Genomic DNA, 23,168 nt, shown 5'->3' on the forward strand with positions numbered 1-23,168 from the left:
ACTGTGTTAAACAACATTGAACTGAAAAGTCTTTGGTCACCAATGAAGACAATTGTTGTGGCTTGGTTCCAAGCCAAAAAAGACCAACTTTGACATGCTGTCTGTAGATAACGTAAACTGTAGAAGTCAATGCATTGCTGATCTATTTTTTTACGATAATAGTTCCTGAAAAATCGTTACAATTTTTGAAGATTTTGTATAGCATTTTTATTCATGCAATATTGTCAATTAGCATATGCATTCATTAGCAATCTTATTTTTTATGATTTTTTGATTACTACCAAATAAAATCTAACACTTTGTTTATATGTAGGCAATTATATGGGCAGAGGAATGACAGGGATGTGTGTACGATTTGTCCCTACTCATCTTGCGAACAAGTCCTGCAGAGTGACTTCTTTGTGCTACAGTATGGATGGCCAGGAGATTCTTGTCAGTTACTCTTCAGATTACATTTACCTTTTTGATCCCAAAGATGATAAAGCAAGGGAGCTGAAATGTCCTTCTGAGGATAAGAGAGAGGAGGTTAGTTTAATATTCTGTGTGAATATAAAATGTTTTTCCAGTTATATTTATGTATTGTTACCATGATGGATAAGAAAACACCCACTAAATTAACATTTTGTATTTCTTAATACAGTTTATAGTTCTTAATACATTTTACAGTTTTTACAGTTAAATTCAAACTGTCTGCTGGTCATTGATGGATTGCACTTTCCAAAGAAATTCCTAAGAGTTTAAATGGGATTTAAGTCCAGTTTGTGCCACTTCCTGTCCTTTGTGTTTGCTATGTCAGTGTCTTTGGGATGATTGTCATGGTCAAACATCTTCTCATTTTCACCATCCCTACTGAGGGCCACAATCTTTCTTCAAGAATGTTACTGTTTATTGCACCATACATCTTCTTTTTTATCTTAATTAATTGCCCCAGTCCCCGCTGAAGGTGAAGTGCTCCTATCACTCTGCTTTACTGGATGAATGGTGTTCTTTGTATGGTAAGATATGTTGGGTAAATACAAGATATATCACAGAGAGTCTTAGCTGTAAAGTCCTTTCCTATAGGTTCTTCAATATTACCATTGATCTGACTTTTGATAGCCTTTTTGTTTAGTTTTCTTTTTGCTCAGTCATCCATTTCACAGGGCTGATCTGATCTACAGAAGATTTGAGTGGTGCCATACACCATTCATTTCTCAGTCATATTTTTACCTGTGCGTTATGGGATAATTATAGTCCTTCAAATCATTTTATGCTAATTTCCTGACATGTTCTTTTTCACAACTTTATGTCAAAGTTTTTTGGAAGCACCTTTTCACCCAAAATGGATTTTTTTTTATTTGACATGAACATCCAAACTGTGGTATCCTTTGGAAAAAGCTCACTAAAATCACCTTAGTCAATGACAAGTTGGAAGCATTTAGTTTGTTTCATGACCTATAAGGTGATTAGTTATACTTAAGCATGTTTTCAAATGCAGTTGTAAAAGGGTGTTCAATTATTCTGATAATATTATATAATCCAAATAACATTAATTCGTTTTTTTTAGTTTATTTTCACTTGGCTAATGTGGTTTACTGTATGTACATAAAAATGGAGCAAGTCCAGTTTATTTTGTTTTAATTTTTAGAGGGTCATACAACAAAAGATAATTTTGTAAAGGGAGTGATAACTTCCTTTAGACACTGCTTTTAGGCTAATTACTGTTAAACACATTGACATCAAAAACTTATTTGGAAAGAGAACACTGGTATTACCTGCAGGTTATTTGATTATTTTTTCGGTCCCCTCAAAAAGTGAAGCAGAAACATTGTCATGAAGATTTTTTATATTAATTAAATTCCTTATGATTATTATTGAGAACAGGTAGGCGTGTATAGACACTTGAAGAAAATCAAAAAATAAAGTAGGAAAAACCTGTCTCAGTGGAAAATAGTCTAGTGTATTGAGACCTCTGTTAAACGTGAAAATACATCCTGTTAACAATTGAAGGAATGAATAAATACATACATATTAATAAATAAATGCTTTAGATTTATGTATTCATTTATTGTTTATTTTAATATATAATTATTTCTCTATATGTGTTATTTTGTTATAAATACTTTTGTCCTGGATTCTGTATAAGATTTTTATCTTTTTAGTTTACCTTTGTTATGAGTGTATATGTATTCATTATATTACTTCTCATATTAGTTGTACATCTGAAGCCTCTGAACAAAGTCTGCCAGATCATATATTTTATATCTGAGCTGTGTTTGCTGAAATTCCACTGTGTCTGTTCAGTCTCAGATTCCTTTCTAAATAAAGCAACAGGATCATGTGCTGTAAGGTCCTTTACATAAATAGCAGTCTCTGTAATCAAGAGCAGGATGGCATCCTGCAGGAACTGGTTTGTGTTTTTGTTGTATTTTAGAACCATGCCTAAGATAAAAGACATCTTGTGGACACAGTGTCTGACTGCTTCAGCATATTCTAGCTCCTTTACACAGAAGGATTTATTGTCAGCATTGTTTTCTTGCACTAAGTAAAACAATCACATAATGGTTTCCTTTTCATTTACAAAAAATATTATGTATCAGAAATGTGTATTTTCATTTTGTTTCGTTTAAGAAAATACACTTTACAATATATACTGCTTAGGTTTAAACAAATGCTTTAAAGATTTCAAATTCATATTGTAGGTATAATTTCAGTAAATTATAAACATTTGTCTGACAGTATTTTTGGATGAAATACATGGCTGTGATAGATAACGTGTCTATACTTGGTTTATTATGTTTTTTTACCAAACCCTTAAATCATAGCATTGTTGTAAATTAAAAACATAAAACAATGTAAGATTTCAGTTTGATTTGTGTATGTTTAGGACACAAGCAGGCTATGAAAGAGCACTTCACTGACACTAAAACAGTATACAAAAACAAAACAAAACTTGGCAATAATGTAAATGTTAAGAATATAATTTGTTATTGAGTACTGTCCCTAGTGGAGAAAAAAATGAATGTGTGTAGGTACTATGACAATGAACAAAAGAAAACTACCAGCATAGTTTTAAAAATTTTCAGTGTACAATGTTGTATAGATATACGTAGTTATCAGTGTCATAAGTTAAAATATATTTTTCTTTTTGTAGCTGCGTCAGCCTCCTGTAAAGCGCCTCAGACTTCGAGGTGATTGGTCAGACACAGGACCGAGAGCACGTCCAGAAAGTGAACGGGAAAGAGATGGTAGGATTGGTAAAGACTTTAAATGTTTAAAATATTACCATATAACATGCTTCTCTCATTTAGATCCATAATTTTAAAATATTTGCATTGCACTAGCTTACCGTTAAAATATAGTATGGCATGCATATGCTACTGTTATGTGATTGAGAAGAAATCTGTCCCTTTCCTGTAATTTTAGGAAAACTGACTGCCCTATTTGCACCACATTTCTACACTTCTACAGGTGTCATTGAGAGAATTAGACCTTAAAGTTTTATAAGAGTTAAAGTACTTAACTCGGATTAGAGTACAGTCAAGATGTGTTAGCTGATAGCATGGTATAGAAAACAAAGTGTAGGAAATAATATGAATTATTACAGTTTAATAGCTTAATATTTCTGATGTCATCTAGTAATGTTAAATAAGTCTCACACAATGCAGAAGATAATACAGTTAAAACCTATTATCTTAACTGTCAATAATGTATTAATTAAAATGTAATGTTGAAACTATTTGGTGCATCTAAAATATTATTTTATAACCCTTATGTTTCTAATGTCATGCAAAAATACTTACATTTCACAACTTTATAGAAAACTGCATAGTTTAAAACAGTGTTCAGGATAGAAAAATGCAGGCAGTTATTTACAGTGGAAAATGAAAGTTAAGCCTATTTTATTGTTTAATATTTTAATAGCAAAAACAAATAATGAGTTTTCTTTGAATAAAAACTACAGTAACTTTATCAAGGTATAATAAAACAATGTTTTACTGAATATGAACCTATTTGAAATATGTGTTTTTTAACCATAAGATACTTTAAAAGATTAATCTGATTTTAGTTTATTATTTTTAAGAATTTCAATACTACCCTAAGTTCTTGTCTATAAGCCGCGACTTATCTAAGGAAAAAAGTTGTGAAAATGAAAAAATAGAATATCGGTTTATACATAAGTCCGGCTTATACAGTAATCCCTCCTCCATCGCGGGGGTTGCGTTCCAGAGCCACTCGCGAAATAAGAAAATCCGCGAAGTAGAAACCATATGTTTATATGGTTATTTTTATATTGTCATGCTTGGGTCACAGATTTGCGCAGAAACACAGGAGGTTGTAGAGAGACAGGAACGTTATTCAAACACTGCAAACAAACATTTGTCTCTTTTTCAAAAGTTTAAACTGTGCTCTATGACAAGACAGAGATGACAGTTCCGTCTCACAATTAAAAGAATGCAAACATATCTTCCTCTTCAAAGGAGTGAAACAAACAAATCAATATGTCTGTTTGGCTTTTAAGTATGCGAAGCACCGCGGCACAAAGCTGTTGAAGGCGGCAGCTCACACCCCCTCCGTCAGGAGCAGGAAGAGAGAGAGAGAGAGACAGAGACAGAGTTTGTTTTTCAGTCAAAAATCAATACGTGCCCTTTGAGCTTTTAAGTATGCAAAGCACTGTGCAGCATGTCTTTTCAGGAATCAGCTTTACAAAAGATAGCAACGTGAAGATAATCTTTCAGCATTTTTAGACGAGCGTCCGTATTGTCTAGGTGTGCAAACAGCCCCCCTGCTCAATCCCCATACGTCAGGATCACAGATAGTCAGCGCAAGAGTGAGAGAAAAGTAAGCAATCTAGCTTCTCAGCCATCTGCCAATAGCGTCCCTTGTATGAAATCAACTGGGCAAACCAACTGAGGAAGCATGTACCAGAAATTAAAAGACCCATTGTCCGCAGAAATCCGCGAACCAGCAAAAAATCCGCGATATATATTTAAATATGCTTACATATAAAATCACAATTTAAATGACCGCTACGCGCGTGTGTTGACTCGGCGACGCCCAGAGCAGAAAGAACGCGCTCCGGCCGCTCCAACCACGCCATGCAGGGAGTGAGAGAGACGCCAATATCTCACACTCTCTCCCCCCTTAAAGAAGTTAAACGGGTGCGAGTGAGACCACTGACCTCCCTCCCTTCTATTAGTTATAGGTTATAGTACGTTCGGCTTATCCATGAGTCCGGCTTATCTATGATACGATTTTATTTTAAAAATTCGTATGATTTTTGGTCTCCGGCTTATACACGAGTCCGGCTTATAGACAAGAACCTAGGGTACTAATTATTCAGATCAGATTATATAACCCCTTCTCCAAAGGATAGAACAGAAGAAAAAAAATGTTTAATATGAAGTAACAAGTCTATTAAAATATCATAAAACCTACCAGCGATTCAGCATGCTAAAATTATTAAGTACATCATTGGTAAGTGCCTGCCAGATTCTGAAGAATTTTTGAAGTGAAGTGAATAAAATTTTTCTAAATTTTAAGTGAAATGAGATTCATATTTTGTCATGGTAGGTGGGTTAGAATTCTTCCAGTTGAGGAAAATAAATGATGTGCTAGCTATTGTCACAATATATTGTACGTTAAGCAGATAATTGCTTCCTCAGACAGTGCTTTTGCAAAATCAGGGGTTATTATTATCCCAATAATAAGCCAATTTTTTCCCCACAATGTCCAAGAGAAGGGGCACATGCAAAGTTTTTTTATCAGATGATGCAAGTGCCTGATAACATCCCATAGAAAAGGGCTCTTAACCTAGAAACATTTTTTATATTCTGAGAGATGTTCAGTGTCCTATTTTGATATGAATTATATCATGTTTCACACAGAGCAGGACTGTATGTTTATTTAGAGGTGACATTTATTGAATTTCTGAAAAATCAAATGAAAAGATCATTGCCATGAGTAGTGTAGAGGTTCACTGCTTTGAAGACACTGCAGTAGTTTGGAGATATTACCAATATCTTTATCGTAGTTAGTATAATTTACACAGTAGTTAGTCAGGTGAAGTTTATAAAAGTTGGCCAGGTTTCATCTATGAAAATCTCTGACTTGTATACAGTAAAAAATATTTTATGAAAGTTTACATGGAGGGAACATTTATTCAAAGCATACAAATATATTATTAATATACACATCTGTAGTGGTTCCAAAAACATGTGTATTCCAATATATTAAATGTCGTATACAATAAGGAAGTTCACAAATTAGTTGGTACCCTTGAAGCTCATTGAAAAAGTGGTGTATGCCTTCTGAAAACAGATTAAAGGAAAATCAATTATCCCATTTCTACCTGCATATCTTTCATATATATCAACAAGTAAAGCAAAGCAAGTGTGAAGAGAGATAAAGTATTGCTTATTCTAAAAAAATATTTTAAAATGGGTTGGACAGATTTGTTGGTACCCCTAGAAAAGATCATATATAATTGGATTACAGTGATTTTTCAAACTAGCTGTTTTCTTTAATTAGTATCACACATGTCTGAAATCATACAATAAGTCATTCAGTATATTTACATGGAGAACAGTAGTCAATCTACTATTTGGTGACAGTTGGCTCAATGGAAAGAAGACCCAGAAGAATACCATTGTTTAAAGAAAACATAAAAAAGCCACACTGGAATTTGTTCAACTGCATATTTATACACCACAATGCTTCTGGGAGAGTGTCCTTTCGAAAGGTGAGATAAAACTGTAGCTTTTCAGTGAGTCGCATCAGCTGTGTTTCCACAGACAAAAAAATTAAGCTTTCAAAGAAAAGAACACCGTACCTACTGTGAAACATACAGGAGGCTTGGTTACATTTTGTGGCTTCTCTGCTGCGTCTGGCTCTGAGTGCTTTGAGTATTTGCAGGGAACAATAAAACTATAATCTATACTAATAAAAGGCAAAGCCCTCACTGACTGACTCACTGACTGACTGACTGACTCACTCATCACTAATTCTCCAACTTCCTGTGTAGGTAGAAGGCTGAAATTTGGCAGGCTCATTCCTTACAGCTTACTTACAAAAGTTAGGCAGGTTTCATTTCGAAATTCTACGCGTAATGGTCATAACTGGAACCTGTTTTTTGTCCATATAATCTAATGGAGGAGGCGGAGTCACGTATCAGAACATTAGAACACTCTAGACGAGAACAGGCCATTCAGCCCAACAAAGCTCGCCAGTACTATCCACTTATTTCTTCCAAGAAAACATCAAGTCGAGTTTTGAAAGACCCTAACGTCTTACTGTCTACCACACTACTTGGTAGCTTATTCCAAGTTTCTATCGTTCTTTGTGTAAAGAAAAACTTCCTAATGTTTGTGCGAAATTTACCCTTAACAAGTTTCCAACTGTGTCCCCGTGTTCTTGATGAACTCATTTTAAAATAAGTCTCGATCCACTGCACTAATTCCCTTCATAATTTTAAACACTTCAATCATGTCACCACTTAATCTTCTTTTGCTTAAACTGTAAAGGCTCAGCTCTTTTAATCTTTCCTCATAATTCAACCCCTGTAGCCCTGGAATCAGCCTAGTCGCTCTTCTCTGGATTTTTTCTAGCGCTGCTATGTCCTTTTTGTAGCCTGGAGACCAAAACTGCACACAGTACTCAAGATGAGGCCTCACCAGTGCATTATAAAGGTTGAGCATAACCTCCTTGGACTTGTACTCCACACATCGTGCTATATATCCTAACATTCTGTTAGCCTTCTTAATGGCTTCTGAACACTGTCGGGAAGTCGATAGCTTAGAGTCCACTATGACTCCTAAATCCTTCTCATAAGGTGTACTCTCGATTTTCCGACCGCCCATTGTGTATTCAAACCTAACATTTTTACTTCCAATGTGCAATACTTTACATTTACTGACATTAAATTTCATCTGCCACAAATCTGCCCAAGCCTGTATGCTATCCAGGTCCTTCTGTAATGATATAACGGATTCCAAATTATCTGCTAATCCACCTATCTTGGTATCATCTGCAAACTTAACCAGCTTGTTACTTATATTACTATCTAAATCAATTATATATATTAAAAATAGCAGCGGCCCTAGCACTGACCCCTGTGGAACACCACTTTTAACATCAGCCAGTTCTGATGAGGTTCCTTGCACCATCACCCTCTGCTTCCTGTGTCTGAGCCAATTCTGCACCCATCTACAAACATCACCCTGAACTCCCACCTCTTTTAATTTGATGCCCAACCTCTCATGTGGCACCTTATCAAATGCTTTCTGAAAGTTCAGATAAATAATATCATAAGCTCCACTTTGATCGTATCCTTTTGTTGCCTCCTCATAGAATTCCAGCATGTTAGTAAAACACGACCTCCCTTTTCCGAACCCATGCTGACTGCTTAGAATAACTCCTGTCCTTGCCAGGTGTTGCTCGATCTTATCCTTAATAATTCCTTCCATTAATTTTCCTGTGATGCATGTTAAGCTTACTGGCCTATAGTTGCTTGGATCTGCCCTGTCACCCTTTTTATATAATGGGATGATATTTGCCATTTTCCAGTCCTTCGGAATCTCTCCAGTGCGCAGTGACTTCCTAAAAATATGCGTCAAGGGTTTATATATGTACTCACTAGCCTCCTTAAGAATATGAGGATAAATATTATCTGGTCCTGGTGATTTGTTCGATTTCAGCTTATTTAATCTGAGCAGTACTTCTCCCTCTACAATTTCCAAATCCCTCAGTACCTCCTTAGTAGTCCCTGTTACCTCTGGGAGGTTATCCACTTGCTCACTTGTAAACACCTCAGAAAAATGTAAGTTTAATGCATCCGCTATTTCACTGTCTGTATCTTTTAATTCCCCTTTACTATTCCTGATGCACTTGACCTCCTCCTTGACTGTTCTTTTACTACTAAAATACTGAAAGAATCTCTTAGGGTCTTCTTTCACCTTATCTGCTATATTCCTCTCCAACTGTCTTTTAGCCTTCCTGATATCCTTCTTAATGGTTGCCCTCATGTTCTCATACGCTCTACAATTCACTTTGCAGTCATTAGTCTTATATGCCTTATAAAGCAGTTTTTTCCTTTGCAACTTCTTTTTTTAAATCTTTATTAATCTACCGTGGAATTTTTTTTCGTTTCCTATTAATTCCAAATTTAGGGATGTATCTGTCCTGCATTACATGTAAAACATTTTTAAACCTGTTCCACTGCTCCTCAACTGTTTCCACACTTAAAAGCTTATCCCAGTGTATCCTACTTAGACTTTGTCGCATCTGCTCAAAATTAGCCCTACCAAAGTTCAACTTAACAATTTTAGTCTTTGCATCTGCACTCTTACAAAATACTGAGAACTGTATTACATTATGGTCACTTGACCCTAGTGGTTCAATCACCTCTACACCCTCAATTCTATCCTGATTATTACAAAATACTAAATCCAGACAGGCTTCACCCCGTGTTGGTGCTTTAACATGCTGTGTTAAAAAACAGTCATTGACTACTTTTAAAAACTCCTGCTCTTGTACTCCTCCATCTGTAAGGTTATCCCAGTTAATATTTGGATAATTAAAGTCCCCCATGACTATAATATCTCCCTGTAAACTTGCCTTTTTGATATTACTAAAAAGATGTGTGTTGAAATTACTGTCTGAATTGGGTGGTCTATAACACACTCCTAAAATAAGACCCCTTTCCCTAATATTTTCCAGGCGAAGCCACATGTCCTCATTAAGATGGGGCTCATCATCCAACTGAAGAAGACTTACATTTAAATCCTGCTTGGCATAAACAGCAACCTCACCTCCCTTTCTGTTCTGTCTATCCTTCCTAAAAAATGTGTATCCCTCTATGTTACACTCATCCCCATCTTTGTTATTTAGCCAGGTTTCCGTTATTGCTATAATATCATAATTATGTTCTGCTACATATAACTCCAACTCACTTACCTTATTTTTGATACTTCTAGCATTAAGGCAAGCTATTTTTAATGTATTACTCCTTCTACATTTAAATGTTTGCTTAGAATTTACATTACTATGCATTCTTGTTTCTACACCATTGTTTGTTCTTCCATGTATAGATCTAAACCTGGCCTGTCCTAAACTCCCTGCCCCCCCATTCCCTAGTTTAAACAATCCTCGACTAGCCTACACATACGCCTCCCCAATACATTGGTGCCCCTCCAGTTCAGATGTAATCCGTTACGGCGGAACAGGTCCCATCTGTTCCAAAAGGAGTCCCAATGCCCCATAAACCTATACCCTTCTACCCTGCACCAAGATTTGAGCCACGCGTTAAGCCTTCTAATCTCCTCAATCTTACCTGGACTGGCACGTGGCACAGGCAGAACTTCGGAGAAGACTACCTTGTCAGTTCTGCTCCTCAGCTTAGCACCTAACTCTTTGAATTTGGAACGCAGAACTGACAGACTACCCTTATGTATGTCATTTGTTCCAACATGGACAATGACAACTGGATCCACCCCCGCTCTGGCCAAGAGCCTATCCACCCTTCCAGGGAGGTCCCCCACCTGTGCTCCTGGAAGGCAACACACCGTGCGAGACTCTCTCTCTGGAGCACACCTGCGCTTCAATCCCCCTAATGATTGAGTCCCCAACTATCACTACCTCTCTCTTTTTGGGAACTGGTTTTGAGGTGGCCTGTTGGGGCTCCTCATCCCTGCCTACCACCTCAGAATTATCAGAGACAACGTCCAGCTCCGCAAGGACATGATAACGGTTTGCCACTTCTAATTCTGGGGTTGATGCCCCCGGACACTGTGCACCCTTTGCCTTACGCCTTGTGACCGTGAACCACCTGTTTCTACCTGTATTATTAAAATTTGATTTGGAATTAGTAAACTGCCTTAAGTTTATTTATTTATTTTTTTTTAAATTAAATTTCTCTTTCTTTTGGCTGCTCCTTAACTTAAATGGTATAACTAAGATCTGGTACAGATATTTTACACCTTTTCACCTTAAGCTCCTGTACTGTTCAGCTGCCTGCTATTTGTCTTTCTATGAGGTTAACTTAACTTTTCTCTGTTTCTTCTCCTAACGTTGCACTCCTCTTTCTTATAAGCTCTCCACTCGCACTGTTTGTATTAATTAACCCTTACGCTGTCGACCACTTACTGTTCTACCTCTGGACCGCTAAGGACTGTCTAATCTAAAATAAACAAAATAAATAAAACTTTACTACCTTGTTTGCTCCTACAGCCGCTTGTACAAACTCGGCGCCTTAACGCTGGCCGCTTACCTGCGCACTGCTGAGCCTTTTACTGCTTTGAAGTCAGCCGCGGCCTTTTTTTCTTTTCCTTTAAACTAAGGAATCGCTGTTACGACGATGCAGTTATTTGCTTACAAATGCCGATATCAGTTACTGCTGCTTTCTACCCTACCTCCTCGATGCTAATTCCAATACAGATAACAAAAAACAAAAACAGGTACAAGTAACTTTTCAAGCGCACCTCTAAACACCCAGCTACTTTTGCTCTTGTGCGGGCGAAAAAAAAAGCAAAAAAAAAACCCTTCTAAAGGGAAAAAAGCTTTAAAAATTCCCACACGGTTCCTTAGCGGCAACCAAAACCCAAGTTTTAAGAGCAAAATGTATTTTTTTATTTAAATCTCACACCACAGAACAGACCAAAAACTCACGTCATCACGCCTCCTACGTAATCACGTGAACTAAAAACAAGGAAGAGATTTACAGCATGAGTCAAACGCGGGAACGAAGGTAAATGACGTTAATTTTTGAGTGTCTTTTAATACTGTGTAAGCATACATATTAACACATGTGCAATTAAACGTGTGCATTTACGGGGTGATTTCTCAGGCTTAAAAGCTCGCCTTTTATCAAACGCGGGAACAAAGGTAAATGACGTTGTTGAGTGTCTTTTAATACTGTGTAAGCATACATATTAACACATGTGCAATTAAACGTGTGCATTTATGGGGTGATTTCTCAGGCTTAAAAGGTCGCCTTTTATTAAAAAGGTAAATAATGCGGGAACAAAGGTAAATGACGTTGTTGAGTGTCTTTTAATACTGTGTAAGTATACATATTAACACATGTGCAATTAAACGTGTGCATTTACAGGGTGATTTCTCAGGCTTAAAAGCTCACCTTTTATTAAAAAGGTAAATGCTAACTGTTTTCATTCTGAAGGGCACAAACCACGTTAGATTTCAGCCGTTAAACGCGCAAAAATGTCGGTACACCAGATAAATAAGCGCAACATATTATCAGTTGTATTGTATGCTTACAATACATATAGAAATGTGTTAATCGTTAACAAATAGTATGGGATGGTGTTTTTCGACTCGCGCCTTGATTTAAACGATTCCATGTCTTGGTGGGTTTGCGTAGCTTATTGTCAATATCTTTACACCTGTTTTTAAAACTTATTGACTGAAACGGGCTTTCACGAAAAAAGTTAGGGCTTTGCTACAGGATACACCCTCCACAAGTTAAGGAAGTAAAAATAAAAGGTATATATTTCTGTTTTATTTAAACCTTTTAAGTTCGTGTAAGCATACATATTAACACATGTGCAATTAAACGTGTGCATTTACGGGGTGATTTCTCAGGCTTAAAAGCTTGCCTTTTATTAAAAAGATAAATGCAAACTGTTTTCATTCTGAAGGGCACAAACCATGTTGGATTTCAGCCGTTAAACAAGCAAAAATGTCGGTACACCAGATAAATAAGCGCAACATATTATCAGTTGTATTGTATGCTAACAGTACATATAGAAATGTGTTAATCGTTACCTAATATTATGGGATGGTGTTTTTCGACTCGCGCCTTGATTTAAACGATTGCATGTCTTGGTGGGTTTGCGTAGCTTATTGTCAATATCTTTATAGCTCTTTTTAAGACTTAATTTAAAAAGGTTTTCTTTTCTTCTTAATAAAAATTTAAAAGCAGTACTTCGCCGGTGCGAAGCGCTCACTTCACTCCCTTACGGGAATCGAACCTCGGACGTCAGCGCTAGAGGCGAAGCCCCTAAAATTGCGCCACGGCGTGTGGTTCGTTTATTTGACAGCATGTAGATCGGGGTAATTACATTCACGGCATTCGTAGTCTGATTCACAATCTGATTGTATGGGTGGTTACCTACCAGGTAACGCTTATAGTTGGCCAGCAAGTCAGCTCGAAGTGATCACTCGAGTGAAGGCAGCTTCACAAAAAAACAGATCCTTAACAAATTGTTTTTAGTATATTTTCTCTCAATTTAAAAAGGTTTTCTTTTCTTCTTAATAAAAATTTAAAAGCAGTACTTTGCCGGTGCGAAGCGCGGGGATTTGAGCGACTGACGCATACAGACATATTCATGATTGCAGGTACTTCGGAAAGAAAGCACCGTGTAAACCTAAAGTTTAAATTAAGTTCACAGACCTACAAAAGGTTGCCATTGATTTCAGGCAAGATTGCTTTTCTCCTGTACAACTATACGTTGCATTCTCAAGAGTGTGCTTGCACGGCTTGGTCATATTACAACCGGAGTGCTGAACTGACAACGTGGTTTACAAATGGAACTATAACAATCGTAAAAAAAGAAAAGAAAAAAAAGCGAAGAACCCTTGCATTTAATAAAAAGGCTCCTTCCTTGGCGTTCGTTTATAAAACAGCGGAAAAGCTGTGTTAAGGCTGCTTCACAAAAAAACTGATCCTTAATATAGATATAGATATATATAGATATAGATATATATATATATGTATGTATGTCTATATATATATATATATATATATATATATATATATATATATATATATATATATATGTAAGCTTATAAGTACTGCCTTACTTCTCTTTAAGAAAGGAAGATGTAATGATACTTGATTTAAACGATTCCATGTCTTGGTGGGTTTGCGTAGCTTATTGTCAATATCTTTACACCTGTTTTTAAGACTTATTGACTGAAACGGGCTTTCACGAAAAAAGTTAGGGCTTTGCTACAGGATACACCCTCCACAAGTTAAGGAAGTAAAAATAAAGGTGTATATTTCTGTTTTATTTAAACCTTTTAAGTTTGTATGCATAGCCCCATTTGGCTGTTTTAGTTTTTTTTTTTCTTTCTTCAGTAATATTTAATCTCCTTAAAGAAAAAGAACATATGCACTTTACTTTTTTTGTATCTCTTTAGTAATATTTTACTGTAAAAGGATAACCAGTATTTAAACCTTTTATGTTACTTTATAAAGTTATTTTACACAATGTTGAAAAATTAATAAGAAAGCTACATATTTTGGCAGCTGCTGCTTTAATTTTCAATGAAATGAAAAAAGCTCTCCAAGAGAAAACCTCAATCTAAAAAGGAGAAACCCTCATTTATAAAGGTTTGCTGTAGGTGATTTAACTGAAAATAAATGAATAGTTCCTATGTGTATAATACATATTTATCTATTTTACTTATGCCTTTATTCCAGCAACTTGCAACATCTGAGGTACAATTTGTTACATTACTTTTGTTTTTTGCAGCACAGGCAAGTGAAGTGACTTCCTCAGGGTCACACAGTGGTGTCAGTACCAGGATTTGAACTGACAAGCTCCGGGTTTGCTGAAATATTACTGAAGAAAGAAAAAAAACCAAAACAGGCAAATAGGGCTATGCATACAAATGTCCATCCATCCATTATCCAACCCGCTATATCCTAAATACAGGAGCCAATCCCTGCCAACACAGGACACAAGGCAGGAAACAAACCCCGGGCAAGGTGCCAGCCCACCGCAGGGCGCACACACCCACACACCACGGACAATTTAGAATTGCCAATGCACCTAACCTGCATGTCTTTGGACTGTGGGAGGAAACCGGAGTACCCGGAGGAAACCCAGACAGACACGGGGAGAACATTCAAACTCCACGCAGGGAAGCGAACCCGGGTCTCCTAACTGGCACCTTTCACTGCGCCACCATGCCGCCCGCATACAAACTTAAAAGGTTTAAATAAAACAGAAATATATACCTTTATTTTTACTTCCTTAACTTGTGGAGGGTGTATCCTGTAGCAAAGCCCTAAGTTTTTTCATGAAAGCCCCTTTCAGTCAATAAGCCTTAACACTAGAATTACCAGAGCCTACGAAAAAACTCGTAGATCCGTCCCACCTTAAACCGCGTCTTAAATCTGTTTGCACCTCTCCGCCAGAGTCTTTTGTCGTCTAAATGTGCTGATAAACACAAGCTACTAGCAGCCAGCTATTCCTTTCCCCCACTGACTTAGAACGAACTTCTCCTAGCTCATGCCTTGCCTTGATTTGATTATCTGGGATTGAAGTGGAGTTTTAGAGTGGAAATAATATAGGGTTATTTGGAATACACGCATTTCATGTGTGTTCCGTTTCTATAGTAGTCTGTGCAAACACATTTTTAAAACAGAAACGTTTTTCATATTCTAATAGTAAATGACAAAATGTAGGCATAAACTATATAACGTATGAAGCCTGAAGTCCATATATCAAAGAAACACTTTCACAAAAGGTACAAATAAGAGAACACGTGCGCTTTTATTCAAAAATATAACTGCACAAAAAAAAAAAAAGCCGCGTTAGCATGCCACATTGACACTCTTACTACAACCGCCGCAGTGGCGTAATGGTATCAGCTCCTGACTGGGAATCAGAGAGTGGCGAGTTCGATCCCGCATGGCACCACTTCGAGAACTGAACTGCTCTTATTCTTACAATTTTAGAATAACAACATAAATTTGATTTCAGTCTGTAACAGCCAGTGTAACTTATGATACTGGTAAAGGTTAGCTTTTTTTTTTTTTTTTTTTTTTTTTTTTTAATTCACTTTTCATTCTCGCAGTCGCATTCAGAATCAATCCATACAACCCCATCTGACGCGCTATAGCTCTGCAGTGTACCACGATGCATACAACCACCCCCCCCCGAACCCACCCCCCCCCCCAAAAGTGGAGCCGTGTGGGATCGAACTCGCCACCCTCTGATTCCCAGTCAGGAGCTGATACCATTTTGCCACTGTGGCGGTTGTAGTAAGAGTGTCAATGTGGCATGCTAACGCGGCTTTTTTTTTTTGTGCAGTTATATTTTTGAATAAAAGTGCACGTGTTCTCTTATTTGTACCTTTTGTGAAAGTGTTTCTTTGATATATGGACTTCAGGCTTCATACGTTATATAGTTTATGCCTACATTTTGTCATTTACTATTAGAATATGAAAAACGTTTCTGTTTTAAAAATGTGTTTGCACAGACTACTATAGAAACGGAACACACATGAAATGCGTGTATTCCAAATAACGCTATATTATTTCCACTCTAAAACTCCACTTCAATCCCAGATAATCAAATCAAGGCAAGGCATGAGCTAGGAGAAGTTCGTTCTAAGTCGGTGGGGGGATGGAATAGCTGGCTGCTAGTAGCTTGTGTTTATCAGCACATTTAGATGACAAAAGACTCTGGCGGAGAGGTGCAAATGGATTTAAGACACGATTTAAAGTGGGACGGATTTACGAGTTTTTTTGTAGGCTCTGGTAATTCTAGTGTTAAAAACAGGTGTAAAACTAAACTTGCAGCACCGCTATTCAATTACACTTGCCTAACGCCTCTCCTAAGGGGAGATACTGTGGGATCTGGGCATCCGTCAAAGCACCAATCACAGGCCCGATTAGAAAGCGGGAAGCTGTGATTTGTCGTCTCCCTCCCATGTAACAATCACAGCCCGTGTTACAACGCACTATGTATGTATGTATGTATATATGTATATATGAAGAGGATGGATCGATGTAAATGTGTGTGTATATGTATGTGTATATATATGTTGATATGTGTATATATATATATGTGTATATATATGTGGATGTGTATATGTATTGTGGTGCCCGGCGGGCATCCATGCCCGGCCGGGACGCCTAGGAGGAGTGGAGGAGGGCTTGTGCCTCCTCCAGGACACGAGGGGGCGTCCTCCCTGGTGGCTTTGGGGACCACGGGTACGGAGCTTGGAAGCTCAGCCCTGTAGGGGCCCGTGGTCACCGCCAGGGGGCGCCCCAATGCCTTGGGAGTGTTGGCCCTCAGTATTTCCGCCACACCGGGAAGTGCTGGGGGGAAGAAACTTGAGAGCACCCGGTGGACTTCCGGCAACACCTTGGGAGCTTCCGCCACACAGGGGTGTGGCTACGGAGGCCCTAATGATGCACCTGGAGCCCATCCGGGGCACATAAAAGGGGCCGCCTCCCTCCAGTCGAGGCGAGAGTTGGGAGGAAGAAGACAAAGTGTGTTGGAGAGGAGTGGAGGCGGACCAGGAAGAGAAAGGCATTGTGTTGTGGCCAGGACTTTGAAAGGGTGATTGGTGCTTTGTGCACTGGGATTGTGCAATATAACTGTAAATAATGTATAATAAACGTGTGTTGGGTGACATGAATGTGTCTGCTTGTCTGTGTCCGAGCCAATCTCCACAGTATATACTGTATGTATATATATATATATATATATATATATATATATATATATATATATATATATGTATATATATGTATATGTATATATATATATATATATATATATATGTATATATATATATATATATGTATATAAGTATATATATATGTATATGTAGATATGTATATATATGTTTACATAACCTCTTTAACACACTACTTCTCCGCTGCGAAGCGTGGGAATTTTGCTATATATATATATATATATATATATATATATATATATATATATATATATGTCAATGTATGTATGTATATATGTATGTCTATGTTTATATATATATATATATATATATATATATATATATATATATATATGTATATGTATGTATATATATGTATATGTAGATATGTGTATATTAAGATATGTACTGTATATATATGTATATGTATATATATGTTTACATAACCTCTTTAACACAATACTTCTCCGCTGCGAAGCGCGGGTATTTTGCTAGTAAGACTATAAAGACATTCTGGAGCAGAACCTACTGCCCAGTGTCAGAAAGTCTGTTTCATTCACATGTCATGGATTCTCCAACAGGATAATGACCTTAAACATACAGCTATGTTCTTCTTCTTTTGTGGAGGGGTACCAACAAATTTGTCCACATCTGTTACACACATACGTTGGCTAGAATCCCCATTTGGGGACTAGGTGGTCATTTGACCTTAGAACTCTTGCAGATTTATTTTCTCCAACATAAAAATCAGGAAAAGTAAGGTTAATTAATTATATTACTAGCACCTATTGTCATAATCATGTTATCATAATGCATCTCTCCAGCTGAAGTTTTATTTTTCTATCTATCTTCACCATTTGACCATAGCACTGGATTTATTGTTATAATATTTAGAGACTTTAAAAATGAATTTAGCAATTGAATCCAGAATTAAGGACTTTTTTGTTTATTCATTTATATACATTTTTAATATTTGTTTTAATTTGTATTTGCAATATTTTAACATCTTGTAAAGCACTTGGAGATACGTGTTTTGTATGAAAATGTACTATAGAAATAAATGTTTTTTGGAGATTATGGATAGAACAATGTCACTGTCCCTCTTGCTTGTTGTTAAAAATGACTAAAGTAGTTGGGCAGTCAGAACGGGCCCCTGGCATTAAAAACTTTTGCTCCAGTCACTTGACAATGAAGCTGAGTGTTAACAACGCATAAATGGGTTTCATCCCCTATTACCCTGTGGGCATCCCCACCTGCCTGCATCATACAAAATGTGAGGGAAGCCATATTTATGATGGTCCTAAATAGAATGCACTGTGGGTAGGTTGGTTTGGTGGCAAGAAGGATGAAGGAGAAACACTAAATCATAGCACTGAAGGAGTAAGTATAAGGATTGCAACATGCCATACTGGGATTATGATGGGAAAATGAGGCAAAGTGGTGGGGGAATTGAATAGAAACAGAGTTGATGTGTGCTGCATACAGAAGAGAAGTGGAAAGGTATAGTGCAATAATGTTTAGTGGGAACAGTGGAAGGTGCAAATTTTGCAGGTAGTGAAATAGTTTATGCTCTTGTGTTAGAAAAATGGGCAGAAAAAGTAGTAGATGTGAAAAGAATGAGTGTTTTGCAGTTGTTAAGATTGTTATTGGTAAATAACTAATCAATATAACCTTAGCATATGCCCCACAGCTTAAGTGAAGACATGAAGAGAAAGATACATTTTAGGACATGTTGATGGAAGTGATGTCTGGGGATCTTGGAGGAGATGACTATTATGTGTGTTGATTTGAATTGACTTGCTGTAGCCAGTGCTAATAGTTATGAGAGAATCCACAGGGGATTTGGCTTCAGTACTTAGAATATTGGATTTTCATGATATGATAGAAATGGTTATGTGCAACTCAATGTTTAGGAAGGCAGAAAGCAAACTGGTGACATTTGAATTTGGTAGTATAAAGAGCTCAGTTGACTATTTGCTGGTAAGGAAATTTGATCGGGTCATGGTGAAAAATATGAATATGATCTCTGGAGAAGGTTGTTCATTACAACATTGCTTGGTTATGGGAGATCTTTTAGTTAGATGCATAAAGAAAAGTCAAAAGAAGTGTGTACTAAGGCTAAAGATTTGAAAATTTTGGAAGAAAGTGTGGGAAGTACATTTTCTGACATGTTGGTAGCAGGGGTGAATGAGATTTTAGAAGTATCAAGAGTTAACTGTATGTGGGATGCAGTTTAGAATGCCTGGCTGAAAAATCTGAAAAGTATGCAGTTGTAAAATGTGGTGTAATGCTAAGGTATAGAGGACAATTTATGAAAAGAGAAGATATTATAGGAGGGAATGTGACAGGGCAATCAATAAGGAAGCCAAGTGAAATGCTAGAAAAACAGCTATAAGAAGCCAAGAGACTAGAGATTGCAGATGAACAGTTTTATTCTGTCAGTGATGTTCATGTGGTACAATGAACTTGCCTCTCCATGTCTGAGCTGATGGCATTTATCTCAATTCTTTTCACAAGAGCAGCGATGACCACAGTTGGTGCTGTGGTTGATGCCTGCTCAGAACTATTTGTTCTACCGGCAATCAAAGATACAATGCCCTGTGACCACTGTCAGACTGAACAAAGGCAGAACCATAACAACAGACAGCTTTTTCACAGCAATTTTGTTGGCTTATAGACTGTGGCACCGCAACACAACTCTGCTTGTCACCATAAAGTAAAATGGGACAGGAACTTCCACGTGCAAGTCTGTTCAGTGTTTAGTTCTGGCAGTGTCATGCTGACGGTGTGTGTGCCCAGATAAGACAGTAAGAAATTAACTAGCAGCAAATATTCACTAAGAAAGTTTTATTTATATATTTATTTTAGATTGAACAATTCTTAGCGGTCAGCAGGTAGAGCAGTTAAGTGGGTGACAGTGTTAGGGTTCGTTATAATGGGGGAATACAAACGGTGCAAGTGGAGAGCTTTTAAGTAAGGAATAAGAGGAACGCAAAGTTAGGAGAACAGACAGAGAAAAGTAAAGTTAACCTCGTAGAGGGACAAACAGAAGGCAGTTGAGAGGGAGAATATTACAGTAGCTTAAGGGGTCAAAAGATGTAAAATAGCTGTAGCAGTTCTATAATCTAATTTCTTTGGCTTAGCTATTTTTAGTTTTGTCATTTAAGTTAAATCTTTTAAATTAAAAAAAAAAAAAAAAAAAAAAAAAACTTAAGGCAGTTTCAGGGTCCCTGAACTAAAGAAAGGGCTGGCTGGCTTGTGTTGTAGTAGAGAATTGGTGGATCTGGCCCAGGTGACCTTTAGAGAGATAGTGTGCACCCCTAAGATGGTGCGGGAGGATATCCCAGACCAGACAGGTAGAAATAGGTGGTTAATGGTCATAAGGCATACGATAAAGGTACACACTGTCTGGGAGCATAAGCCCCAGAATTATAAGTGTCAACCCGTTTTCAGGTCCTTGCAGAGCTGGACGGTGTCTCTGATCGAGAGACTGACAAGGTCATCATACATGATCAGCATATTGTTGCTGACCAATCACTTTTGCTTTAAAAACGTCATTTAACAACGAAGCAATACAAAATTCCTGAGTTGGCAATGTCTCTACTGAACTACAGGTAGGTAGGCGAAGAGAGTCTGCCAAGTGATGAAAAGCTAAACATACTAATGTGTTTTTGTATTTATGCTATATTTATTAATTTAATGTAGCTGCTGAAGTGTAAGGTAAGGTCAAGCACAGGTAAATCGCGTGCCGAAAGAAATCTTTCAATCCAAAAGTTCATTTTAAAATATTTAGTGAAAGTTAAAAGCAAATAATCCACACAAGAATAAAAGAAAAAATAGTTACACACGTAGAATAAAAGGCAAAAAAAAAGGAAAAATGTATCTTCTCTAAACTTAACTAAAATTTCTCAAGAAAAGCTATTTCTGTACTTAAAAGTTTTTTACTTCTTCTTCTTTACTTAAAGATTCTTAATTTCTTCTTCTGTACACTTTAAACGTACGGCACAGCACATAAATCAAGTGCTGTTTTCTTGCATATTTACTTCACACACTCAAAAGACCCGTAGGCTGGTTGGCACGGTTTAAAACCTTATGCCTTCTACACCTTACTCATGGCAAGGCTGTCACTAACTGAAGAATAATGTTTACTCAAAGCTATTAGAAATGGCAAGAATATACCAATACAATTCTACTTACGGGGGTTATAGGAACCTCTCATAGATTATGCATTGTCATCTAGTAAAATATTAATGAATCTTATAGAACTAGGAAAATGGCTCTTACACATCCGGCCCCTAATTGTTTATGCTAGTGCAGAAATCAATTACTTTACTTTAACATTACTTGATAAGAGCCTTCATTACTTTACTAAACTTAAACCATACTTAAAACTTAAGAAACTTAGATTCTACAATAAAAACACAAACACTATTAAAATTAAGCATGCAAAAAGAAAAATTAATAATTTTAATCATTTCAATCATTTGCTTCCTGGAGCAGGCACAGTTTGTTCACAGGTTTGTCCAGAGTGCTGGTCTTGGTCTGCACACAGACTCTTCTGACTGCCCCTTTTGCATCTGGCATTATCTTTACCCAGGGGTTTCAGGGTGTAGCATCTTGTAATTATGCCCACAATGTCCAATTTCTTTATGAACTTGTTGCATAATGACAGTAGCAATATGTAAATTCTTATGAATGATTGCAGGGTGTTTTGCCTCTTCTGGCATAGCTGATTTGCTGAGTCTTCCTCCAACTCTCAATATTCTTTCTGGAAGGGCTGGGTCTAGTTTGTTGATTTTACTACCTTTCTTTACAAGCTGATCTTTGTGCAAGGCTTTAACCTCCTCTGGGTAAGCTTGTAGTTGACTGAGGCGAATAAGTTCGTCTTCTGCTTTAGACAAGTCATTTAGAGACAGTGGCTTTAGCCTCATTGTTGATTTGTATTCCTTCATATGTTCTATGTATGATTAATGTCTTTTGTTTCTCTGGGCTGTGTCCAGATTGACTGACTGTATATTGAATTGCCTTTCTCTCTTCTTTCAGATGCATTAGCACTTCTTTGAATCTAAAGAACCAAGCTATTGCTTTCTTTAAATTGAACCATTTTGAGTAGTACTCTACAAGTCTTTTTACTGGTTCAGTTTTTCCTTCTACACTTGCAAATTTTACTACACACCTTTTGATTTCCGGATCGTCGCTAGTAGACAGGTCCGCTTCATCCGGTCTCTTAGGCCATTCATGCTCTGGCTGTAGCAGGAAGTTTGGACTTTGTATCCAAGTGTTACTTTTGATGAAGCTTTCTATTGTCAATCCTCTTGATGCCTGATCTGCAGGATTTTGTGAAGATGCAACATACCTCCATTGCGAGGGTTGTGTGTGCTCTGTTATCACTGCGATTCTGATGGCAACAAAAGTTTTGTAGCGTGCACTTTCATTTGCAATGTACCTTAATACGGTGGTGCTGTCAGTCCAAAAGCTTGATTCTTGCAGGGGAATCTGTATTTCTTGTTTTAACATTTTGTCCATTTTGACAGCTATCACTGCTGCTGTAAGTTCTAATCTTGGTATAGTGACAGATTTTAGTGGTGCCACTCTTGATTTCCCCATTAGAAATGAACAATGTCTCTCATTTTCTTTGTTAGTCAGAAGGAGGTAGGAAACAGTGCCATACCCGTTTTCTGAAGCATCTCCAAAATGATGCATTTGTGCCATCATTATTTGACCAAATCCAGGCGGTTTAATGCACCTGTCTACAT

At 37.1% G+C, this 23,168-nt stretch overlaps 1 protein-coding gene across 3 annotated transcripts in view; it reads left to right on the plus strand.

Annotated features, from left to right (window-relative positions):
* The window catches only part of dcaf6 (ddb1 and cul4 associated factor 6), a 235,989-nt gene that overhangs the window by 125,216 nt on the left and 87,605 nt on the right, over positions 1-23,168 (plus strand). For 2 of the 3 annotated variants that reach the window (XM_028799737.2, XM_051926116.1), the window contains exons 7-8: positions 314-525; positions 3,134-3,236. In XM_028799737.2, the coding sequence (XP_028655570.1) occupies positions 314-525; positions 3,134-3,236 (315 nt within the window). The remainder of the gene's footprint in view (positions 1-313; positions 526-3,133; positions 3,237-23,168) is intronic. The other variant, XM_051926115.1, reaches the window with a different exon arrangement.

The sequence above is a fragment of the Erpetoichthys calabaricus genome, chromosome 4, assembly GCF_900747795.2.
Source record: "Erpetoichthys calabaricus chromosome 4, fErpCal1.3, whole genome shotgun sequence".
NCBI lineage: Eukaryota > Metazoa > Chordata > Cladistia > Polypteriformes > Polypteridae > Erpetoichthys > Erpetoichthys calabaricus.